We start from the raw sequence: 23,514 nt of genomic DNA, 5'->3' as shown, positions 1-23,514 counted from the left end.
TTTTTGCTAAATTTACGTCACTTCCGTTGCCGAAAGGTAACTTTACCGGTAACAAAAAAAATGACATTTTGGATTACGGAGCATATGAACTTTGTTTTATACAAATCGAGCAATAAATAATTAATCCAGGACTGAAAAACTGAATTAGTCAATGGGGGTCAAGGAAATTTACGATGACCAAAAAATGGTGCCATTTTTGGTCAAATCAGATGACTCTTTAACCCTGGGTAAAATACCACATTAAAATATTCATGAATAAAAAAGTTTTTTGTAAAAATTTAAATTTTCAAAATTTGGCGCCTAATATCTCCGACGATTCGTGGAAAATCAAAAATCTAAAGAACCGTGGCTATGTGCCTTGTCTCTGGCTATGTCAAAATGTATCCAATGTTAAAATCCGACGATTATTGTTAATATTACGGCAATATTTCAAAAATCGACAAATTCGACGATTTCGGACATTTCGCATTGTCGCAGAACGTTCGAAATAGCTTTAATCTCTAAGTCACACCCACTTTTCCAGTAAAACCGAAGACATCGAATCAATCCGACAAGTAGTTTCTGAGATACAATCAAATTGGAAAAAAAAAATAATAATAAGAAGAAGAATAATAATAAGAATAATTTTAACAAAAACAATAGTGTTTCACACAAGCTACGCAGTGTGAAACCCTAATTACATCATACCAGAGACAGGTAAAAATACGTGGTAACACACGTTGATCGAACTACAGAGACAATAGATATACAATAGCTTTACATGGTTCATGTAAGCCTGCCTAAATGAATGCGTGCGGATAAACCTTTGGTATGCCACCGTATCGAAATATTTCAACCATCTAAGAAGTTTCCGCATACTGGTTACGACATTCTTGATTAAATACATCTATGTGTTCCTTAATAAATTATTTACAGAAATATTTGTACTTAAGAAGAGTAGCATACTTGTCGTTATGGGAACACTCTCAAAGACCAATAGACCAATAGTACCTAATTTACCTACACTGTTAAAATTATTATGTATTTTTACCCGTTTTAAGCTGATAGAAATGTTGCCATCATTATAACTGCGATTTAACATTGCGTGTTATTTCACAGCCTGTAATATAACTTTATCTCTAGCTATTTTACATTCAAGGTAAATTTACATACCTGTAAATAGAGTACATGTAAAAATTGCCGTGAAGTTGATTTACATATATTGGTAAAAAAATACCACATTAATAAAAACCATGCTGTGTAATTTGATGTAATTGTAGTTTATGTAATTAATGGAAATACTTCTGCAAGTAAATTTACCATTCTAGTGTAGTTTTATATTATGTAATTTCTGGATAGCTTGTCGCAGGGTCTAATAGATAGCAATTGACAGTTTCGAAATTTCGAAAAGTTGTTTACGAGACAATTTTTGTTATTTTTCAAAAATTGTCAAATTTCACCTACATTTTTGGATACCCGAAGCCAGTTCGATTTTTGGATACCCGAAGCCAGCTCGATTTCAGCAATATAAGTTTCATTCAGAGTTATCGTCCTTTATTTTTGGAATTTTTAACAACTTTCTGCGTGTACATCCAAAATTAAAAGCATTGAAATGGTATATGTGATTCAAACAGGCCTCAATCTTTGAAAAAAGTTGAAAAATCGTTAAATTCCTGAGAATGCTCTTCTATTTTCCTTTTTTTCAACACTGTCAAATGGATGTTTCTGAAACTTCTGATGGAGGATGTTAAGTATCCAAACCACTTGTTAAAACTATCTCGACAATGATCTAGAAACCGGAAGTAGTCGAAAAAATATCAAATATTTTGAAAAAAAAGGAAAATTAAGAAATGGTGCTCTTGCAAAAAACGGGATTTTTTACGCTAGATGTCATCGGATCAAAACCACTAAATTGTCGTTGGGTAGCTGGAATAATTAATGGACTATTATATAACATGCAAATGATACAAATTCGATGGTTAGGCAATAGATTATGGGACGCCGTATTTTCGTTTCTGGGGCCTATTCAGACGCTCTAACCGGTTGTCTAGGGTGTGAAGTCAAATGTAAAAGCCTCAAAATAATATTAAGGGTCCAAAAAGGGTCTAAAGCTTTTCTAATTGTTTTTTCTGCTCAATGGATGGTTCTGAAACTTATGGTACAGGATGTTACATAAGTATTCAGTCCAATTGTTAAACGTATCCGGAAGTTGTAGAAAAAATGTAAAAAACGCTTTTTCTCCGTCGGGTGTTACCCGATCAAAACGATTTTATGTATCGGTGGATAGCTCGATGCATGGGCTATTTCTCCGTCGGGTGTTACCCAATCAAAACAATTTTATGTATCGTTGGATAGCTCGATGCATGGGCTATCGCATGACCTTCTTCCTGTCTGCCTTTAACGCGTCTTGATTTGTTGTAATCTGTTTTAACAAAAAACGTTTATAATCAGTTTCGTATCTTTAGTAGTACAACAATTGTTGCATGTTTATGGTCCCACCAACACGCCCTTCATTAAAGGTCTTCGAAAAGCTTAGTGTTGTATTTTTTTTTAAATTTATTTTTATTTATTTTTTTTAATTATTTTTTGGTTGTTCTATTGAAAGTATTTTAAATGGTGACCAAACAGTTTGATTTTCGGCGACAAAGACTTGCTAGTGGCTACAAAATGGCAGACCATTTCTGCTAGATTGTCATCCATAGGCACGGCCATATTGACTAGAGTAACGAGATCACCAGTGGACATTCAATCTCTGAAATGAAATAAAATGGGATGAAACGTCCTACTGTTATTCTCCGACTGGGCATACGCCATACAGTGCGCTATGAGGGAAAATATTACCTTGTTATATCGGATTTCAATGTGCCAAGGGACCTTTTATGTGTACGCCAGTGTGAAGGCGGGACCTCGGTTTTTCGTCCCATCCAAACGACTTTACGGTGTCCCTTGTCAGGCCCTCCTTCCTGCATCACTGCCAAGGAGGAACCACGCCGGAAAATTCCGACGAACTTTCTCGACCAAAGTATGGATCGAAAACAGAACCTCCAGGTTTGGGAGCCAACGTTTTACTCACTGAGACACCGTGGCTCCCCAATCTCTGAACCGTCGCCTGTAAATAGCTTCTATACGCGCACACACATGGACGTGATTAAGACACCAACGCTGTCTACTCAACGATTGCTCGTTGCTTCAACAATTGAAAACAAACCCGCAAAATGACTATAATTACAAGATTAGCAGTGTCAATACCTGGCCCATCATCTGCAAATTGCGAGTGCGCTCACATGTATTCGTGATTTTGACAACTACACTCGTTACCTAACGAATGTTCATTGCTTCAACAAGCGAAAACACAACGCCCATGTGCGTCAGAATCTATATATTTTGAGACTGGCATACTCTTATTGTTTTCACTCTGGGTGTAATACGAAACGATCCAACAACATTGACATATATTCACATGCGATATTTTTTTTTATCTTTTTTTTATGATGTGGATATAAACCAGTTTGTTGTTATAAATTCGCTGGTTGACATTTCCATAACCCATCAGCACACGGTACATCGCTCGCAAAGACAACTCTCACCATTTGAGAATGGTCTGCTACTGCAGTAAAGGTATCTGACGAATGCCATAATACCACGGAATGGTGACGATGTGCTAAAATTAATTCACTACACAACAGTGTCATTTTGTCCACTGTAGACAATTGCACATTAGTACTGTATAACATTTAGCTTTAGGACACAGAGCGAAGAGAAACGGATCTATAAGATTAAATCAATACATAAAGTAGAATCTTAATTTAACAGCTTTTATAAAAATCAATCTTGAGTTTTCGAGACATGCTATGTATCATCAATAAATAAAAATCGCACACTTAAAAACGTGAGCTTATTCAAATCGAGAATAATAGCGATCCTGTCTAAGACAAAGAAAATCGAATTTATGTCTAAGACAAAGAACAATTAGTTAACAGCGTGTAGCCGAACGGAATCTTTTGTTCGAAAGAATAATGGTGTTTCTAATTCTGAAAAATAAATAACGTCATCAATTGACTTTACTATTTGTACCTAGTGCTGGATTTTCAGCTGGGCTGGCTGAAGCCTAGGACCTCAAGATCTAGAGGGCATGTGACCAAGGTGTATAATATTTTTGACACTGTTATAAGTCTTGAGTTTGGGGAATTGGGAAGGAATTTGTTGTGTATTTTGTATTCCCAATAATAACCCATCAATTTGACTCAAGTTAGAAATTAAATTAATATTGCATTAAATAAGACAGAATTTCAAAGAGAGAGAGAAATGGGGTTTAACGTCCACTCGACACAAACTAGGTCATTTCGGGACTAACATATGGTTTAATTTTTTTATTTCAATAATTCGCTTGCGCGTAGGGGTCTTTAGCAGTGGGAGGAAACCAGAGGACCCGAGAAAACCCACGAGGTTGGACAGGCAACCCTACTCCTTGTCACATACAACCGGGGGATCGAAACCCCGCCCGTTGACTCAATGACAGACCGTATGATACAGCGCGCGCGTGCTAACCATTCGGCCATCCAACCCCCCTACAAAATTTCAACTCTTGCTTACGCAATCTGGCGGTGCTGGCTACATGATTCTGTCGCCCATAGCAAACTCACATTTTCGGTCAATCAAATCTAAGCACCTTCTCCCTACTCAATTCTATTGTATAAAATTCTGTCGGCATTGCCTTTAATACCATGTGATGTTTTTTGTGGTGTTTTCTGTGGGGTTTTTTCTTCGAGTGTGGGGGGGGGGCGTAGATAGCGAGGGGATTTCATTTGACTGCGAAATGAAATTTAGCTGATTTGTTCTGAGTAGAAATGAGTATGTCGATTTGGAAATGCAGTTGAAGCTGAAACAATTATTATTCTCACTGGTTCGTCTTTAGCAATAATTTCCTATCCTTGTCGGGGTTGGGGTGGATGGCCGAATGGTAAGCACGTGCGCGCTGTATCATAAGGTCTGTCATTGAGTCAACTGGCGATTACCCGGTTTGTCCGACCTCGTGTATTTTCTCCAGGTTCTCCGGTTTCCTCCCACTGCTAAAGACCCCTACGCGCAAGCAAATTATAAAATTGAACCATGTGTTAGTCCCGAAATGACATAGTTTGTGTCGAGTGGAAGTTAAACCCATTAGTCTCTCTCTTTCTCCTATCCTTATCTCTTGGTAAAATGTTGCTTTAAATTATTTTCAAAATAAATGCGGTATCGGTCAATATACAATATCATACGTTTTAGCGCTTTTAAATTTATATAACGGTACATGCAATAGATTTGACTTCCGAATTGTTTTTGTTACTTCATGTCGCATTATTCATCGTGTTTACATTCTATATATGGACAATAAAAAAGCTATAAATAACTTTAGGCGGCCATTTGTCATTCTAATAGCTTACAAAATAGAGTGATTTTAATGATTATCACAGATCCACGTATTAAAAGGGGTGTCTTTTTTAATTCGCCATTTAAAGATGCACTATGTAAGATTTAGTTAAAGACCTGTTTGTTCTTGCTATTGCTGGTTTAGAAATGAATACATTGAATACAGTCAAGTGACTTTAATCTGTGCTAAGTTATGAATGTTTGAGTTTCAACAAGAATAACGTGTTCTCGATTGTTATTGCAACGATAATAAATGAGATCTCGATTTTCCATTTTAACGTTAACCAATTAGATTTCACTTAAGGTCTCAGTCATCCGTTGTCATGTAAATAAATGTCTAAATAATTTATATAACATTTGAAGCCAGAAAAAAAACACCTGCAATGGGCAGATTTAGCTATTTACACTTTGAAAATACAATTTATTCATACTTTTACTACGATTCAGATTGAAAACAAAGAAAACAAAATTTTGTTCTACTTTCCATTCTTTCTTCTTTCTGTGTCAACAAGCACACTTATTCTTAAACAGGTCAGTACTCTACAGTATCAAGAGTATGTAACTAATCTAATTTAAGGTGCAAGCTTATGTGTATTTTTTATGGAAGAAAGAAATGATAGCAATTATTCGAACTGACACTAAATCGATCATTCTTTGATTAATTCTTTCTCTTGCTTCTTCACCTGCTTTACCTCGACACAGATATCTGTTTTCTTAACAGAGTTTAAGTTCTGATCATTATGATATAAATTTTGTTTTGGTTGCTACTAATAGTTTATTTTCATTTTTGAACGGTTGAACACAAAGTCTTTTATTCTTTTTAGGACCTTGACGAAATCTGCAGGTGGTTTTAATATTTAGATCTGACCATGGTAATTGGTCGATTGGCATTTCGGGGGATTGATAGAATTTAGTTCCGGTATTTTAAATCGAATATCCTCATTGTAGTACACCGATAGCCGAATGTTCCTCACAAAAAATGCTAAAAGATGTATGTAATTTTACAGCGTCAGTGATGCTATTAATGTTCTTAGGTGTAAATATAATGCATTTAATGTAATTTTAATGTATTTTATCCGGCCTAGAGAATCACTCTGAGAACTAAGTATCATTAGTTTTTTAACACAAATTAAGAATAATGTGCGTTCTTATCTCACTCGCAAGATAATTTGTCTAAAACTCCATTTTTGTTGGGTGGGGGGGGGAGCTATATTAAAGTAAGGGATTTGATGGTTATGTTGAGCGCAGACTAATAATTTGGCCGCAAGTACTCTTTTCTTCGGGTTATTGCACGCAAGTAATTATGCCGTTAGATACAACAAGCGGTTGCCATGTAAAATACGCCACATTTTCCTAGAAATGTATGGGGAAGAGGTAAAACCAGTAGGGCTCATCCTCTCCTTCAAGATCTTTTAATCCTTAACATATTTGTTAAGTTTTATCAGAATGGGACAACAAATGTATCCCCTCTGGGGAGCATCAAAATTCCATAGGGCTTATCCTCTCATTCACGATCTTTTGATCAAGTTCATCAGAATGGGAAACAAATGTAGCCCCTCTGGAGAGCCTAAAAATTCATACATATTTCACATCTTGCGTAAAAGGCAGGGCTATAGCTCTAGAATCTGTGGTCTGCTGCGTACGAAAGTCGAACTCATCCAAGAACTTTTGATCCTTAACACATAGTTTTAAGTTTCATCTCATGAATCGAACAAAATTATAGCCTCGGGAAGGTCCACAAACTTCAGTCGTATTGCACATTGTGCGTTAAAGCTAGGGGACCAATGCGCACCAAAACTGAACTCATCCAAGAGCTAGTGATACTCGTTTAAAGTTCATCTAAATCGGACAAACTTCTGACCTCTAGATGGTACACAACCTTGATATTACATGCTTTTATACTATTTGCGTAAAGGAGATTGGTCATTTGACTGAAAGTTTCGATCTGATTATCAGGAAATTTGGACTCAACCATAATTATGATGTAACAGTGATATATTTCAACGGTTTTGAAAATAATATAAAATGGTGACCAGAGGGTCCACACGCTAAATAAAAACAATCAGGGGTTATAATCCAGAAAGTTACGGTCCAATACGTGTCAATATTGAAAGGAACCCAGACCTTTGAGATATAGGCGGCCCCTGGTCCCTGACCTAAATTCCTAGGATGGTACCCCCCCCCCCCCCAATGAACAATTCCCTCCGCTAGCCCTGCTGCAATAAGGTGATGCCAAAACTATGATCGCATGCTACCTAGCATGCATCTGCCCGAAACAGCCATGATTTCATTTGACCTAAATTCCTAGGATGGTAGCCCCCCCCCCCCCCAATCAAGAATTCCCTCCGCCAGTCCTGCTGCGATAAGGTGATGCCAAAACTATGATCGCATGCTACCTAGCTTGCCACTGCCCGAAACAACCATGATTTCATCAAAATCTTTAAAGGGTATATTTATGTGGAGTTGCATACAAATATATATCTTAGTGGGAACTGACCAATTTTATTGCTGCGTCACAACCCAACAGCCTTTGAAAAAATTGGGCCCACTCCATATAAATAAGATAAACTTTTATTGTATCGAAGCATCTATACGCATACACATATCGGAGAATTTATGTCCACGCATCCAGAATTCAGAAACACGTAGGCCTTCATTGCATTTGATAAAATATTTTAAAATCTGTCAACTGTTTGTTATTAATGTATTTATTTCAACTATACAAAACGAACACTGAAGTTTACGGTAATGAAAGCAAATATTTTTGGACATTCAGTTACGTGACCAGTTGACGTATAGCGAAGATTATTCTTAGCACACACACACTAATTATGTAGTGATATTAAAAATTATTTGAAAAATCATTACACAGTCGATAGAGGACAGATCCGACATGGTGCAGATTACACCCGGCACGCGCAGGACCAATCTGCGCGGACATAGTGGACTCTGTCCCACATGGCAGCGCAGATTGCAATCTGCGCGATGGGTGGAGAATGCGCCCAACAGTTACACGGATTATTAAGGCAGATATAAATTTTCTTCCGTGTACACCCATGGTTCATTTCTCGTCTCCGTAAACAAGCGGAATAACTGTTTGTGTTCACAAATTTTACGAATGTTAAAAACATTCCAAATATAAGTTTATTTTAACATTATATGATAAGACTTACCATATAAACTTCACTCATCAACAATGGAAATATAACCACGTTTGATTTTTGAGGATATAGCCATTTGGGATTTTTTTAAAATGGCTCAAAATCTGATCGGGTCCCTGGATCAAGGCAGTTAACGCTTTTAATGACAATACGAATTATGTTCCTTAGTCACATTAAAATTGTAACCTACGCCCCTGTAACGAATATTTCTTTATCACAGTCGGTAAACATCGTTAATTTCCTTGATGCGAAGTAACGGAATAAACTCCATGTGACGATTGAATTTGACATATGTAGGCTACGCACGCGCAAACGCATAGTTGTTTTAACAACACGCCCACGCCTTCAAATGAAATGAAATGAAATGGAGTTTAACGTCCTACTGTTCTGCTCCGAACTGGGCTTATGAAGACGGCATACGCCATACAGTGTGCTATAAGGGAAAATTTGCTCGGACAGCGGCACTACGGCCTACTCTTATATCGAATTCCAACTGTCAAGGGATCTTTTACGTGCACGCCACCGTGTACAGGGGAATAAAATGGACATAGAAAATAAAAAAAATTCAATAAACTGCATTAAATAAACGCTAAGAAAGGGGCATTGAAAACTTCTTCCGATTATGTAAGATGAGCCATACAAATAATGTTTTTCTAAATTTGCCTTTAAATGGACCGAGGCATTTCTTGTTTAGGCCCTTTGCCCTGCACTACCGACAGGGAGAATCCATACTGCAAAATCGGGTTAGAATGTCGTGATATCGGGTTGTCGCCTTATGAAGGGCGACATCACGACATGATACCAATCAGTCACCATAGTCAATTGATCAACCGTAGCAATTCACTTTATGTTAAAATAATATTTTGTAATGTGTTAAATCAGTTCTATGAGGGGTGGGGTGGGGGTGAATGACCGATTGGTTAGCACGTGCGTGCTGTGTCATAAGGCCTGTCATTGTGTCAGCTGGCGTGGTTTCGAATCCCCGGTCGTACGTAACAAGGAGTAGGGTCGCCTGTCCAACCTCGTGGGTTTTCTCCGGGTCCTCCGATTTCCTCCCACTGCTAAAGACCCTTGCGCGCAAGCAAATTATTGACTTGAAATTAAACCATATGTTAGTCCCAAAATGGCCTAGTTTGTGTCGAGTGGACGTTAACCCCATCTCTCTCTCTCTATCTCTCTTTCTCTCTCGGATCTCTCTCTCTCTCTCTCTCTCTCTGTTACATATGTAAAATTGGTGGACAGTCTCCAATTGAAGGGAGGCAACTACAAATATGTCACATTCCATCATTAAATTTATAGGCTACTTTCCTATTGACATTGAGAGTGAGTACGTCATATTGGTAGGTTTGGTTTTTGGCATGTTATCCTTTCCATCTATGCATTAACACAAAGAACTGAGGATACGTTTAACTCGTTTGCATTGATTGAATTAAACCTAATGTCGATCCTCGTCCAAATACCCAACACACCTACATTTGATAAACCGGAAGTTATCATTTCTTGCCAAGGATTTGAGATGATATTATGACATGCGTAATATTGCTTACATTTGTTCTGTTCATTCTTTGAATTTTAAAATATAATAACTGCGACATTAAGAAAAAGATGGAATCTCCAAACAAAATCAGCCTAGATCTCAATGAAAGCAAACTTGTAATAAAACGTTTATGGTTCATGAAATGGAATAATGATGATGATATTCATATGCCAACTTATGAATATGATGGCTTATCCTTATCCCCGGTGATATCATATGCCAGCTTTAGCTTATGATGGCTTATCCTCGGTGGTAGCATCATTATAACCCAGATCTACCCATATCCACCCAAATTTACCATTATTTCTACTCATAATAATTTTATGTTTGATATTTGATAGTGTGCTTCTTTAATAATTTTATGTTTGATATTTGATAGTGTGCGTCTTTATGTCAAATTAACGTAACTTTTAATCTAAAATGGTAACATTTTTTGTACCATATCAAAAATCCCCTGAAATGCAATTTCCAGGCAGGTTTTTTGGTGTACGGTAATACCAGAGTTATGTCCCTTGTTTACAGCTTCCAAACTTACTTTGAAATCACATTTTGAGAGGGGAACTACAGTACCGTAACTACAAAAGTAAGACCCTGGCTCGGCAAGAAAGTTCATCAAGATTTTCCGGCATGGTTTGCCCTTGTCATTGGTGCAGGACGAAGGGCTTGACAAGGACAGGTGTCTTGTCATCGGAGTTCCTGTACAAAACATTGGTGTGCATGTAAAAGATTCCTTCGCAGTTGGAATTCGATATAAGATTATAGTAGGCCATTGCGCCACTGTCCGGGCAAAATTTCTCTCATACCAGACTGTATGGCTTAAGCCCATCTTTATAAGCTCAGTCGGAGCAAAACAGTGGGATGTTAAACCCCCATTTCATTTCATTTTGAGGGGCATTGGGTAGTTGCATTTTGATGAGGATTCTTTTTTGACACAACAACAGAATGATTTTAAATTAGAAGTGACAATTTAGCATAAAGATTGGTACGACCATGTAGAATATTGGAGATAACCAAGAAAACAATATTCTAGTGTCCGCAATTTGATTTCAACATATCTTTTATTCTGTTATTCTAATTTATCTGTTGCAGAAAAGATGGCTTTACAGCAAAAACAGTTAACTGATAGAATAGATAGAGAGAAAATGGAACCCACTACAACAGATAAATCTTTATTTGAATGTACAATATGCAACGAGAAATATGTACTATACACTGATTTAGTACAACATTGTAAAACACACGTTATAGAGGAGAAAACAGCTGAGGTAATCATTAATCCAATACAATGTGAAATTTCTAAATCAAAAAATAAAAACAAAAAGATATATGTATATTTGAAATGTAAAAAGAGTTCAAACTCAACAGACAATAGAATACATCACATCGGGGATGTATTTGACAGACCATTGACTGAGAGCTGTAATGTGCTCGGAAATCATCCGCCATCTTCTAAAGCCCTTGAATGTGTTGTCTGTGAAATAGTATTTGACCATGATGAAGAGTTACAGCAACACATGAGAAGCCATCTTGTTGATAGACCATATAAGTGTAGTTTTTGTGTAGAAACTTTTGAAGACCCTATAAGTTTAAAGGTACACATCACTACTCATTCCAATAGAAAACCTTTAGCAGGCACCTGTATTTCAATTAGGAATATTTCAACACTTCAAAAACCAATTACTGACACCAAAAGTTCAAATGTTGGCGTTTTAACTCCTGACAACACTGTTACTAATGCCAATAGTTCAAATATCAGAATTCCTGCTCATGAAAAACTAGTTGCAGATACAAATATACAAAGTTCAAATGTTGGCGTTTCAACTCCTGACAACACTGTTACGATTGCCAATACATGTATTTCAAATATAGGAATTCCAGCTCGTGAAAACACAGTTGCAGATACTAATATACAAAGTTCAAATGTTGACGTTTCAACTCCTGACAACATTGTTACGAATGCCAATACTTGTATTTCAAATATAGTTTTTCCAGCTCATGAAAAAAACGTTGCAGATACTAATATACAAAGTTCAAATGTTGACGTTTCAACTCCTGACAACACTGTTACGAATGCAAATACATGTATTTCAAATATAGGAATTCCAGCTTGTCAAAAAACAGTTGTAGATAATAATATACAAAGTTCAAATGTCGAGTGTACTCTTGAAACACCTGTTTCTGAAACAAATGTTAACTCTTCACTTGATGACAAAATAGCTGAATGTGAAGACATTTCAAATCCTGAAGGGAAAGAAGTTAAAAGTTCAGATGACGACACTTCAGTTAATCATCAACTGGAGCATATTAGTTCATCATCAGAAAAGACTAAGCTTACATGTACTACTGACAATAATGGTTTAAAAAGCAATAATTCTCTTGAATCAAATGTTAAGTCTTTTAAGTGTGATTTATGTCCACGATCCTTTTTTCGTGAATGTAGTCTGAAAAACCATGTCAACAATCACAATAAAAACAAAAGATTCCAATGTGATATTTGTGAAAAATCTTTCATTCACAAATGTTATCTTAAAGTGCACATGAGAAAACACACTGGGGAGAGACCCTTTAAATGTAGCATTTGTTGTAAAGCTTTTATGTTAAAACGAAATTTGGTTGAACACAACTTGATACACACAGGCAAACCATTTAAATGTGATGTTTGTGGAAAATCATTTAATAAAATCCGACCTTTAACAGAACATAAGAGAATTCACAGTGGTGAGAGACCTTTTCAGTGTGATATTTGTCAAAAATCTTTTACAGTTCTAAAAAACCTTCAAGGTCACATGAGCATTCATACAGGTGTCCGACCATATAAATGTGAATCTTGCGGAAAAGCCTTCCGATCCAGTCAGTCGTTAAAGGAACATACCCGAATACATACGGGCGAGAAACCTTTTGTGTGTGATGTTTGTGGAAAGGCATTTATTCAATGCAGTCATTTACGAGAACATCAAGTTCTTCATTTGGCCGAGAGACCTTTTAAATGTGATGTTTGTGGTAAATCCTTTAATAGGGAGCGCCGTTTGAACACTCACATGAAACTCCATACCGGAGAAAAGACATGTATTTGTGATTATTGTGGTCATTCGTATACTACAGAAAAAACTCTTAAGGATCATATTCGAATCCATACCGGCGAAAGACCATACAGTTGTGAATTTTGCGACAAAACCTTTCTTCAGAGCAGCCATTTACGTGAGCATCGCAGGATGCACACTGGTGAAAAGCCTTATAAATGCGAGTTTTGTAATAAATCGTTTCCAGTGAAGCGAAATCTGCAATTTCACATTCGAACCCATACTGGCGAAAAACCCCACAGATGTGACATCTGTAATAAATCTTTCACTGTTATTCACAGTTTAAAGATACACCTCAAATTACACAAGGGTCAAATACCAACATGTGAGTATTGTGGGAAAACCTTTAATGCACCTACAAATCTGAGAGAGCATGTTAGAATCCATACCGGTGAAAAACCCTATAAATGTGATGTTTGTAATAAAGAATTCCGAATCAAACATTGTCTAACGGAACATATGATGACCCATACCGGTGAAAAACCTTTCCAGTGTGAAATTTGCGGCAATTCTTTTCGTCGAAGTGGACATTTGATCAAACACAAGCGTTTTCACTCTGGTGAAAAACCATTTAGTTGTGAATATTGTGATAAATCCTTTGTTGTTAGCCAACGTCTAAAAGAACATACACGCATTCATACGGGTGAAAAGCCGTATGAATGTAAAATATGTCATAAAGCATTTGCTGTAAGTCAAAGTTTAGTAAATCACACAAAGAAGGTGCATCCTGGGTCAAAGAAATAGATACAGTGTATTAGTTCTTGGCGATATTTTGGATACAAATTTGAAATATTATATCACAATATAAATGTATACCCTGATATTTTACTAAACATCCAAAACATTAAAAGATGTAGTATGTAAGATTGAGATTTCTTGTTTATTTCTTGCCATGTCTGTGTAATTTGACTTGTCCGCAGACAGAACAGTAGGATGTTAAACCCCAATTCATTTCTTGTTCGCAGGTTTGTCTTATAGCTTTCATTTTGCATGTAGTGTGGTTCTCCTGCATTTATTATTAGATAAAGTGTTGGCTGTTTTTGATGTAATAGTTCAAAAATAGATAATTAAAAATGAATATACCTGTATTGAAACTTTCTTTCAAATTAATTGGTTTTGGGTGAAGTTATCGTAGCAACGGTACTTGATGACCAAGACAAAACCTTGATTGTCCATTTTATGGTTAAATTTGTAAATCTTGCGGGTGTTCAAATTCCTTTAAATCTTGGACATTTTGATGATCTAGAGAGTTGATTATAGGCTTGTCAGGTTAATAAATGTCTAAATAATAATTTATATATCATTTGAATCCAAAAAAAGGAACTGCAATAATAGGCAGATTTAGCTCTTACATAATGCATCTTTAATTTATAAAATGTTATTTAGCTTTATTCACAAGACTTACATGCAGACCATAGCTATATTTGAGTAAAAAGAACAATTTGGCATTATTTTAAAGATCATTTGGTAGGAAGAATCAATGTTTGTTTATTACATCAATGCATATCACTTGAATTAACAGACATTTTGATAGCAATATAAAAGAATGTTTTTGCTGACCGAATTTTTGTAGGTTTTATTATCAAATAAAAATCTAAAATGAATATCCCAAGAATGTTTTCAGGATTTTAGTTTAAAAAAGGTAAACGTATAAACTATATTTTTGACATTTGTGTCCCTTTTTTATGGAAAAAACCTGAAACCATCTCTTTATTAGATTCTACATTACAAGCATACAGTTAAATATAACAAATTGGATTGTGTTCTCCAGGGAGAGAGAGAAGAGAGAGAGGGGGTTTAACATCCACCCTTCTCAAGCTAAGTCATTTTGGGACTAACATGGTTCAATTTTACTTCAATAATTGGCTTGTGCATAGATGTCTTTAACAGTAGGGGGAAACCGGAGGACCTAGAGGGAACGGACAAGGTTGGAAAGGTGAACCTACTCATTGTCACCTACAAGCCATTCGGCCACCACACTCTGTTTTCCCAAAAATTGATTTACGTACATATGTTAAAATAAAATATAATTGATTTGCCGTGTTGTTAATGGGACAGGGGGGTTGGGTGGCTGAATGGTTAGCACGTGCGGGCTGTACCATAAAGTCTGTCATTGAGTAAACTGGCGTGGTTTCGAATCCCCAGTTGTACGTGGCAAAGAGTAGGGTCGCCTGTCCAACCTCGTGGGTTTTCCCCGGGTCCTCCGGTTTCCTCCCACTGCTAAAGACCCCTACGCGCAAGCAAATTATTGAAATAAAATTAAACCATGTGTTAGTCCCAAAATGACAGTTTGTGTCAAGTGGACGTTAAACCCCATTTCTCTCTCTCTCTCTCTCTCTCTCTCTCTTATTAATGGGACAAGTTGAATTCATTTTAGAAAATTAATCGTAAAAGCGGGTGATTGTCATTTACATTTTTCGGACAATATCAAATTTCTCACAACTAAAACATATATCATGCAAGAGCTAAATCTGCCTATTGCAGGTCTTTCTTTAGACCTTAAAGCTGAAATAAGTGAGTCTTCAGCTGTGATTTGAAAGTAGTCAAAGTTTCACTGTTTCGGATTTTCAGAGGTAAATCATTCCACAATTTAGGAGCAACTACACTAAATTGTTTTAGTTTTGACTGTGAGACGACAAGGGTGTTCTGGTTAAAAGATCTGGATATATGACCGATTGGTTGATACAGTGATAGTAGTTCTGATAAATAGTTGGGTGCAAGATTTCGTAGACACTGGACCTTAAAGTTGATGTGAGCTGGAATATTGGTAGCCAATGTAAAGATTTTAGATTAGGTGTTATGTGAGATGATGTTTTGGTTCGTGATATGATTCTGGCTGCTGTAGTCTGTATTTGCTGTAGCTTTGATTAATCCCTTGAAGTTATCGCCCTTTAACTGCAAGTATCGTACTGATCAGACTTCTGGAATATTTGTATACGCCCACATTTTCCCGTGGACGTATATTGTCGTCGCACCTGGACGTCTGTCCGTCCACCATTTGTTTGTGGACACTCTACGGGTCACAATTCTTATCCGATTATGACGAAACTTGAAATATAGATCCCTTTCGATATTGGCATGTATCAGATCGAAAATTCATGGATTATGACCCCTCATTGTACGAAAAATCACGTTTTTAGATTGTGGACACTCTAGACACTGATTTTCATCTGATTTTGATGAAACCTAAAATGCACGTTTGTAATCCAAGGATCTTGGTTCCTTTCGATATTTGCTCATATCGGATCGTACCTTCCTGAATTATGGCCCCTGATTGTACAAAAAATAGCGTTTTCAGCTTGTGGTCGCTCTAGAGGTCACAATTATTGTCCGATTTAAAAAAAGAAAAAACGTTCGAATATATCACTGCTACACTCTAATGATGGTTGAGTTTGAATTTTGTGAAAATCGGACCAAAACTGTCGGACAAAATGGCCGCTCCTCGTATGCAAATAGTGTAAATATATGGTATATCAAGGTTGTGCACCCTCTACAGGTCAGAATTTTGATCCGATTTTGATGTCACTTGATGAAAGACATGTTTATAACCCAAAGATCTTGGTTCCTTGCGATATTCGCTCATATCGGATCGCAACTTCCTGAATTATGGCCCATGATTGTATGAAAAATCACGTTTTTAGCTTGTGGTCCCTATAGAGGTCACAATTTTTATCCGATTGAAAAGACCGTTTAAATATATAACCGTTACACCCTAATGATTGTTGAAAAATCAGACCAAAACTGCCGGACAAAATGGCCGTACGGAAATAGTGTAAAAGTAAGTAATACCAAGGTTCTGGACCCTCTAGAAGTTATAATTTTTATTCGATTTTGATGAAACTTATAATATATCTTTATAATCTTTTCGACATTCGCGCATTTCAGACCATAACTTTTCTGGATTATAGCCCCTGATTTTTTATCTTGTTTTCTATCCATCTCTTGCAAAATGTCGGTGTATCGAGCCTGGCAACCGCTGATTTCGTATTAAAATTAAAAACCAAACATTAGACCCTTTTTCATATACATGTGGCTGACAACGGATGAATATATTAGAATCAAGTGTCGTGGATCATTCATTGATATTATCGGCAATTTTACGCGAAATAAATGAATTGGCGAAAAGTATTCAAATTAGCATCACTCTTTATTAATTTTTAGTGATTTACTTTTATTATTAAAATTCATGGAAAATTAAATGGGTGGGAATGTTGTTATCAACAAGTCCCGTTACACACGCACAGTCCGTGGAGCTGTACCCATTGCAAGCGACATTATCCGCTCTGTTAATTTGCTTTAGCTTATTTTGTCTATGATGTGTGTGAAATAGCTTTAGTTTACGTCCGCTTCACCGAGGTGATATGATAGTAAGACTTCGTTTCTATATTGGAAGTTATCGACCTAAACATACATAACTGTTACCATATCTCGAATGACAATACATTATCACTTCCGCTCTGTTGCCTTAGCTAATTTTGTCTATGATGTGTGAAATAGCTTTATTTAACGCCCGCTTCCACTGAGGTGATATCGCAGACAATTACATGTTATATATACATAGTGAATATATTTACAAAGTGATTAGCGAAAAAGGATTATAAGGGGTGATTAAGTATTTATATATATGTTCAAAAGACAATAAATGACAGAACGTGACGTTAATATAACAAGTGCAAAACAAGAAATGCCAACAGTGACGATCATAGACATTTACAGACATACACACAATACGAATATCTGACAAAACAGACATGAATATGGACGAACATTTAGACGATCATAGACATTTACAGACATACACACAATCCGAATATCTGACAAAACAGACACGAATGTCTATGATTGTAAGACTTCGTTTTTATATTGGAAGTTATCGACCTAAATATATATAATTGTTACCATATCCCGAATGACAATCCATTATCACTTCCCTAGCCACCTGTTAGTAATTTCACCAAGCGTCATGGAGTCTAATGTGTCAGTTAGGCTAGAAAAAGCTTTTACTCTTATCCTATAAAAACGCGTTTCTTACAGTCATTTTAATGACTAAGAGACATTGTTAACTGGCCTATAGGGGCGGAATGTCCATGGATACAAGATGCTTGTATTACTCTCCAAGTATTTCTAATGATAATGGGGTATTTAACAAAAAGCTTTGTACGTCGACCTGCACAACCCATAATCGGGAGGAGCGGGGTTAATTACGGCAACAATTTTCACAACAGTAGTTGCAGAGACATTGCATCTGGCAGTGATGGATATCTTTACAGCACAAAGTAAATTATCCTGCCCATATTCACTCCAGAATTCTTGGAAGTATTCATGTGTATATCAGTATAGTTTTTACTAAAGACTTTCCATTGTTATTGTCAATTGCTCAACAACATCTGGTTCTCGGCTGGATTCCACGAATTTTTCAGGTAAATAATAACAGACAGCTTCATGGACAACATTCACTAGGTTTATTGACTGCAACGTTTCAATGAGGACACTCTGACCGTTATCAAACGAGTATCCTCATTGAAACGTTATAGTTAGGCCTGAAATGTTATCTTATTTATTAAGTAGACATTAATTAACTTATCCAGACCATAATCAACTCTCAATGTCATTGCCACGATATTTACTGGATTAGAATCGAGACTATGTTTTTTTTATCGTACCGACTTTAGTAATGGTGATCGAGGCTAGGCCTAAAATTCAATCGGTAAATTCTCTGTTCAGAGTGGATCAATTTGACTTACATTTTCAGCAAATTCCCTTTCCATTTTCAAGTTTTTAACTATTATACTGAGAACTGTCAGCCCTTTATCTTATACCCCATAAAGTATCTTTAATAAACCTAGTGCATATTATCAATGTTATATCGCTTTCACTAAAAATAAAATGCCCTTTAACCTTTGATATGGCCGCCTCGGGATAAGGCGCTTTCGGGCTTTGGGGGGGGGGGGAGATTTTTCCATATTATATATCTATTGAAAGCTGCAATGTTTGAAATGGTGGTAGATATATGTTTAGAATGATAAACAATTTAATTATTTTTTGGAAAATGTATAATACCCGTATACGGTTTTTCAGTTACGTGTGAAAATTATCAAATACCTCTCAATCATTGCCGGTTCGGAAAAGGGGCGAAAGTCCCTTCTTATAAAGCGAGCACACGTTAGCAAGGGACCAATAAAATATATTCTTGAAAAATATAATAGATCTATGACATGAATCAAGAATACTGAACAACTTCACACTACATGTACCTATGAAGGGAAACAACAGGTATATATTTCTGTGCGATATTTCTGTATTGGGTATGAAGTTGAGGGTACTCATAATGTCAACAAAACCCACACTGTATGAATGTTACTGAAAATTGTCAAGTGTTTTGATATGGTAGTCACGCGAGTTCTAGTTATTTTTGTGGAGAAAATAGCTTTGCCATAAAATACAATAATGGACCACAATATTGTAAATTACTTACAGGGTCATATACGAGTTTTAATATTTTGCGATCTTTTACAAAATAGACGAAGTTTCTTTGTTGACACCCTCACGCACAACAAACAGGTCTTCTGGTCTGTAATCTTCTAAATAGACTTCTACTATTGATCTGTTTGATTAGAACTTCAGATGCCATGATTTGTCTGATGCTATTGCCTACATTCCAGCAATATGGGTAGTTAGCAATATCACAAACTCACGCACGTTTCAGTTCTGAACAGCCAGCATAAACCCAGTTGGAATCGATTTTTTAGAACTGAAAACAATTTTATTTATATATTCGTCTAAAACTCCCGTCAAAAGGCAAAACCTAGTAACTCACTTTTTTCTTATTTTAAGAAAACAAAGGAAAACGTAATGAATGAATATTAAACCCCAGCTCATCCTTTGATTTCACTATTGAGTTACTAAGTTTTGCTGTGGTAGTCTAGGCAAATGAGGGAAGCTGCTAGGTTTTGTCATGGGTGTAACTGCTTACAAAATCAAAAGATTGGAAGATCTAGTTCAACAACAGGAAGCACATACCCTAGTAACTACAAATTTGGACCTAACTCAATTTTGATAAAAAAAAAGTGAGTTACTAGGTTTTGCCTTTTGACGGGAGAAATAATGGAACTCTCTTTTTCAAAAGTGTCTCATTTGTTAAGTGCCTAGGTTAAGACTGTTCATTATATTTATTCCCGTTATGTTTGTACCCACACGTAGTTCGATCGCTTATAGCAATTCTTTCTTTTCCATTTTCCCCTCTCGTGCGTGAAGTGACCCATCGGATGTTAACATCTATGATCCCGAAAATGCACAGTTTCAAATTACAAATGGAATTTATAAAATAGGGTTGTGACGCCAATATGAAGCAATGATAGTTAATTTCCTGGTTAAACTGTTTCTTTAACGGCTGATAGAATACCACAGTGGCATGTCACGACGAAAATGATTTTTAAATGGTATTGAATTGCTTCGATCTGTTCTGGAGGGTGTACACTGGTTTACGAACAAGCCCATGTACAATCGATGCTTCAACCCGGATCGTTTAAACAGAACAGTCTACACTTAGAATTTAATGATCCTGGTTATCCTTTGATCATAGCGAGAAACGTCCATTTCTCCAGATTTGTGTTGATTTTAGTTGATTAAATCAGAACTCAGGCATAAATACACTTTTATTACCATTTAATTCTTTGCAGACTGCTAGTTTCAGTTCTGATCGATTCAAGATCTAAATTGGAATGCATCCATTATTTAGTCTTGTAATAGCTGGAATTTATATCAACAAAGACGCGACCAATCTGTTACATTATATTTAGATGTTTTTGACTCACTTCTATATTGTTGTTTAGAAACCACAATTTAACCTTCAGAATCAGGAATGAAATGAAGACCTTAATACGGTGTTTTTCTAGAAGATTGATAATAATGTTATAGGGTCTTTTGGGGGTTTCGCACGTGTACACTGTACTGCCAAACAACGCTTATTATTTTTAGCTATACAGTTTAAACGATATAAAGTTTGCCAACTTTTGTTACCAAAAATAAAATACAAAATACAGTACCTAATATGTCTAATAAAAATGAATAAAAATGAAAAAAGATGTAAACTTAAATATAAAGCCCAATGAATGTTTTATAATAATAATCACTTGGAATTGTTGGAAAGCACACCTGCAGAGTGGTACGTAAAGACAACGAAAAAAAATCAATTCTGGATTATTATAAGGTACTGTATGAGACGCAACCAAATACGTAATCGATTATTACAAAGTGATTACCCAAAGTATGTCTTCAATGGCTATTACAATAACCAGCAAACTTTTATTGACTGACTAATCGATTCATTCATTACACGTTATTATACGATCGTACCATTGATAGGTATGGGAGGACGAAAGTTTCACAGAAAAAGACCATCGACTCCTTAACCGAATGTCTCCATTTTTGGATTGTGTCTTTCACTGTCCATTTTATTTTGGGACGTGGATGTTTGAAATCAAATTTCACTTAATTAGAAATAGTAAAACAATAAAACGCGTTAATTGTAAATATTATTTTACTATAATCGGGGCCGCCTTAACAACATTGTAGGCCCCCGGGCAACTGCCCAGAGTTCTCGTGCGTTGAGGCGACTCTAGACTAAATTGCTACTATATCCCTTGCGTTGAGGCGACTCTGACTAAATTGCTACTATACTGCACCGATTTAATATTACAGAAAACGTTGATTTGTTATAACCCCTATTTACATTTACAAAATTAGCCGCGATACCTTAGAGAGTAAAGCACACTCTCGCTAATCAAGAATTTCTAGGTGCGATGTCAGTGTTAGCTGAGAAACTTCGTCCGGATTCTCCGACGTTTCGCCATGTCTGCAGTGTCAAGCCGTTCGAATGAGACGAGGTCCCATTATGTACACGTTAGCGTGCTCATAAAAAGAACTTTTGACAGGTAAAGAGTAGGCCGAAGCGTCGTTGTCCGGGCAAACTTTCGCTCACAACACATTGCATGGTGTACGCACGTCTTCATTAGTTCGGTTTGTGCAGAAAAGTAGGGCTTTAAGCTCCATTTCATTTATGTCATTACACAACTATAGAGATTCCAGTAACTATAACTATAGTATCTAATGTGTTTAATGGGGCTGAAGGCGGACATTTTATTTGTTAATAGCCTGACAGATCCGCGGCCATCTGTTGATCATCATGTAAACATGCTAACATTGAGTGATAATACGTCCCAAAGCTATTATGCGTGTAGAATCCATCTGATGTAATTTAACTGATTTCTGTTGGAAACAAGAATACAAATCTTATTAATAGTATTGAATTGAACCTCAGAAGAATATCATTCACTTACACAAATATACATTAATAACACATCTGGACTGTTCACCTCGTGAAATATATTACTAAATCAAAGGTTTATATAATACGTAGCTGGAGTTGATTAATAGCACTCTAGCAGAAATTTACTTGAAGACAACGAAAAACAAATATGATGAATCAATTCTCGGCTATAAAATAGTTACGATGTGACAGTGGGGAACCGTATAGATATATAATCGCTTCATCCGAGTCTCCGGTGCAAGGAGCCGAGGGAAATCGGATACCTATCGCGACACCAGTGCTAAATTAGTAGGCAGATTTAATACTATAATAAAGCACAGAGACTTCGAACATGGATACAAAATATCAGGAGCGGACTGGGTAGTGGAGAATATACGTGACATGATGAGAAAACGCACCGACTCATAGATCATTTTTCTCCTCAGATTTAGTCAATTATATTTTACAGTGGATGCGAAGATGAATTTTTGGCCCAGTCCAGCCCTGAAACGATGATGGATACAACATGAAATAATCCGGTTCTTTTTAATTTAGCTTTTTACAACAAAATTTATTAGTAGTTTCTTCGCCAGATGTATTAGACTCTTAAATTTATTAGTGAAAATGATAAAAAAAACCTTAGAGCTGTACTTCGTTGGGATGCCAAGCAAGTTCTATTAAACTAATGCAGACGCATGATAAACCTTTCCCAAACCTATCTTACGATAAAGTCAGTGTGGATAGATTTTTTATAAGTAGGTTCAAACACACGAGTCTGATAATTTATAGTAGTTGATAGGAATTGGCATTATAGAGGTGTCTGTAAATCAATTAGTTCATGGATATATTGATGGCCGATCAAATGTAAAGAGTTCATGAAAATAGAACAGATAAAAAAACCAGGTTCGATGGTTCTATATATTACACCAGTCAATAACGTTAAAGACTGACATAAAAACGAATGAGTAGTAGAGATGCGTTGATCCAACTCTGTGTATTTATGATTAGATAACACAAGACACTTCATAAAAAATAGAATGG

The 23,514-nt window shown here is 36.3% G+C and overlaps 1 protein-coding gene across 1 annotated transcript; it reads left to right on the top strand.

Moving 5' to 3' along the window:
- The first annotated feature begins 10,060 nt into the window (after window positions 1–10,060).
- Window positions 10,061–14,352, top strand: LOC126816017 (zinc finger protein 665). The gene is made up of 2 exons (XM_050542147.2): window positions 10,061–10,082; window positions 11,176–14,352. The coding sequence occupies exons 1-2, from the start codon at window positions 10,079–10,081 to the stop codon at window positions 13,908–13,910; spliced, it is 2,739 nt and encodes a 912-aa protein (XP_050398104.1). The 5' UTR covers window positions 10,061–10,078; the 3' UTR covers window positions 13,911–14,352.
- The last annotated feature ends 9,162 nt before the right edge of the window (window positions 14,353–23,514 follow it).

The sequence above is a fragment of the Patella vulgata genome, chromosome 3 (genome assembly GCF_932274485.2).
Source record: "Patella vulgata chromosome 3, xgPatVulg1.2, whole genome shotgun sequence".
Taxonomy (NCBI): domain Eukaryota; kingdom Metazoa; phylum Mollusca; class Gastropoda; family Patellidae; genus Patella; species Patella vulgata.
The sequence above is the reverse complement of the archived record's forward strand: the minus strand, read 5'-3'. Positions and strand labels throughout refer to the sequence as shown.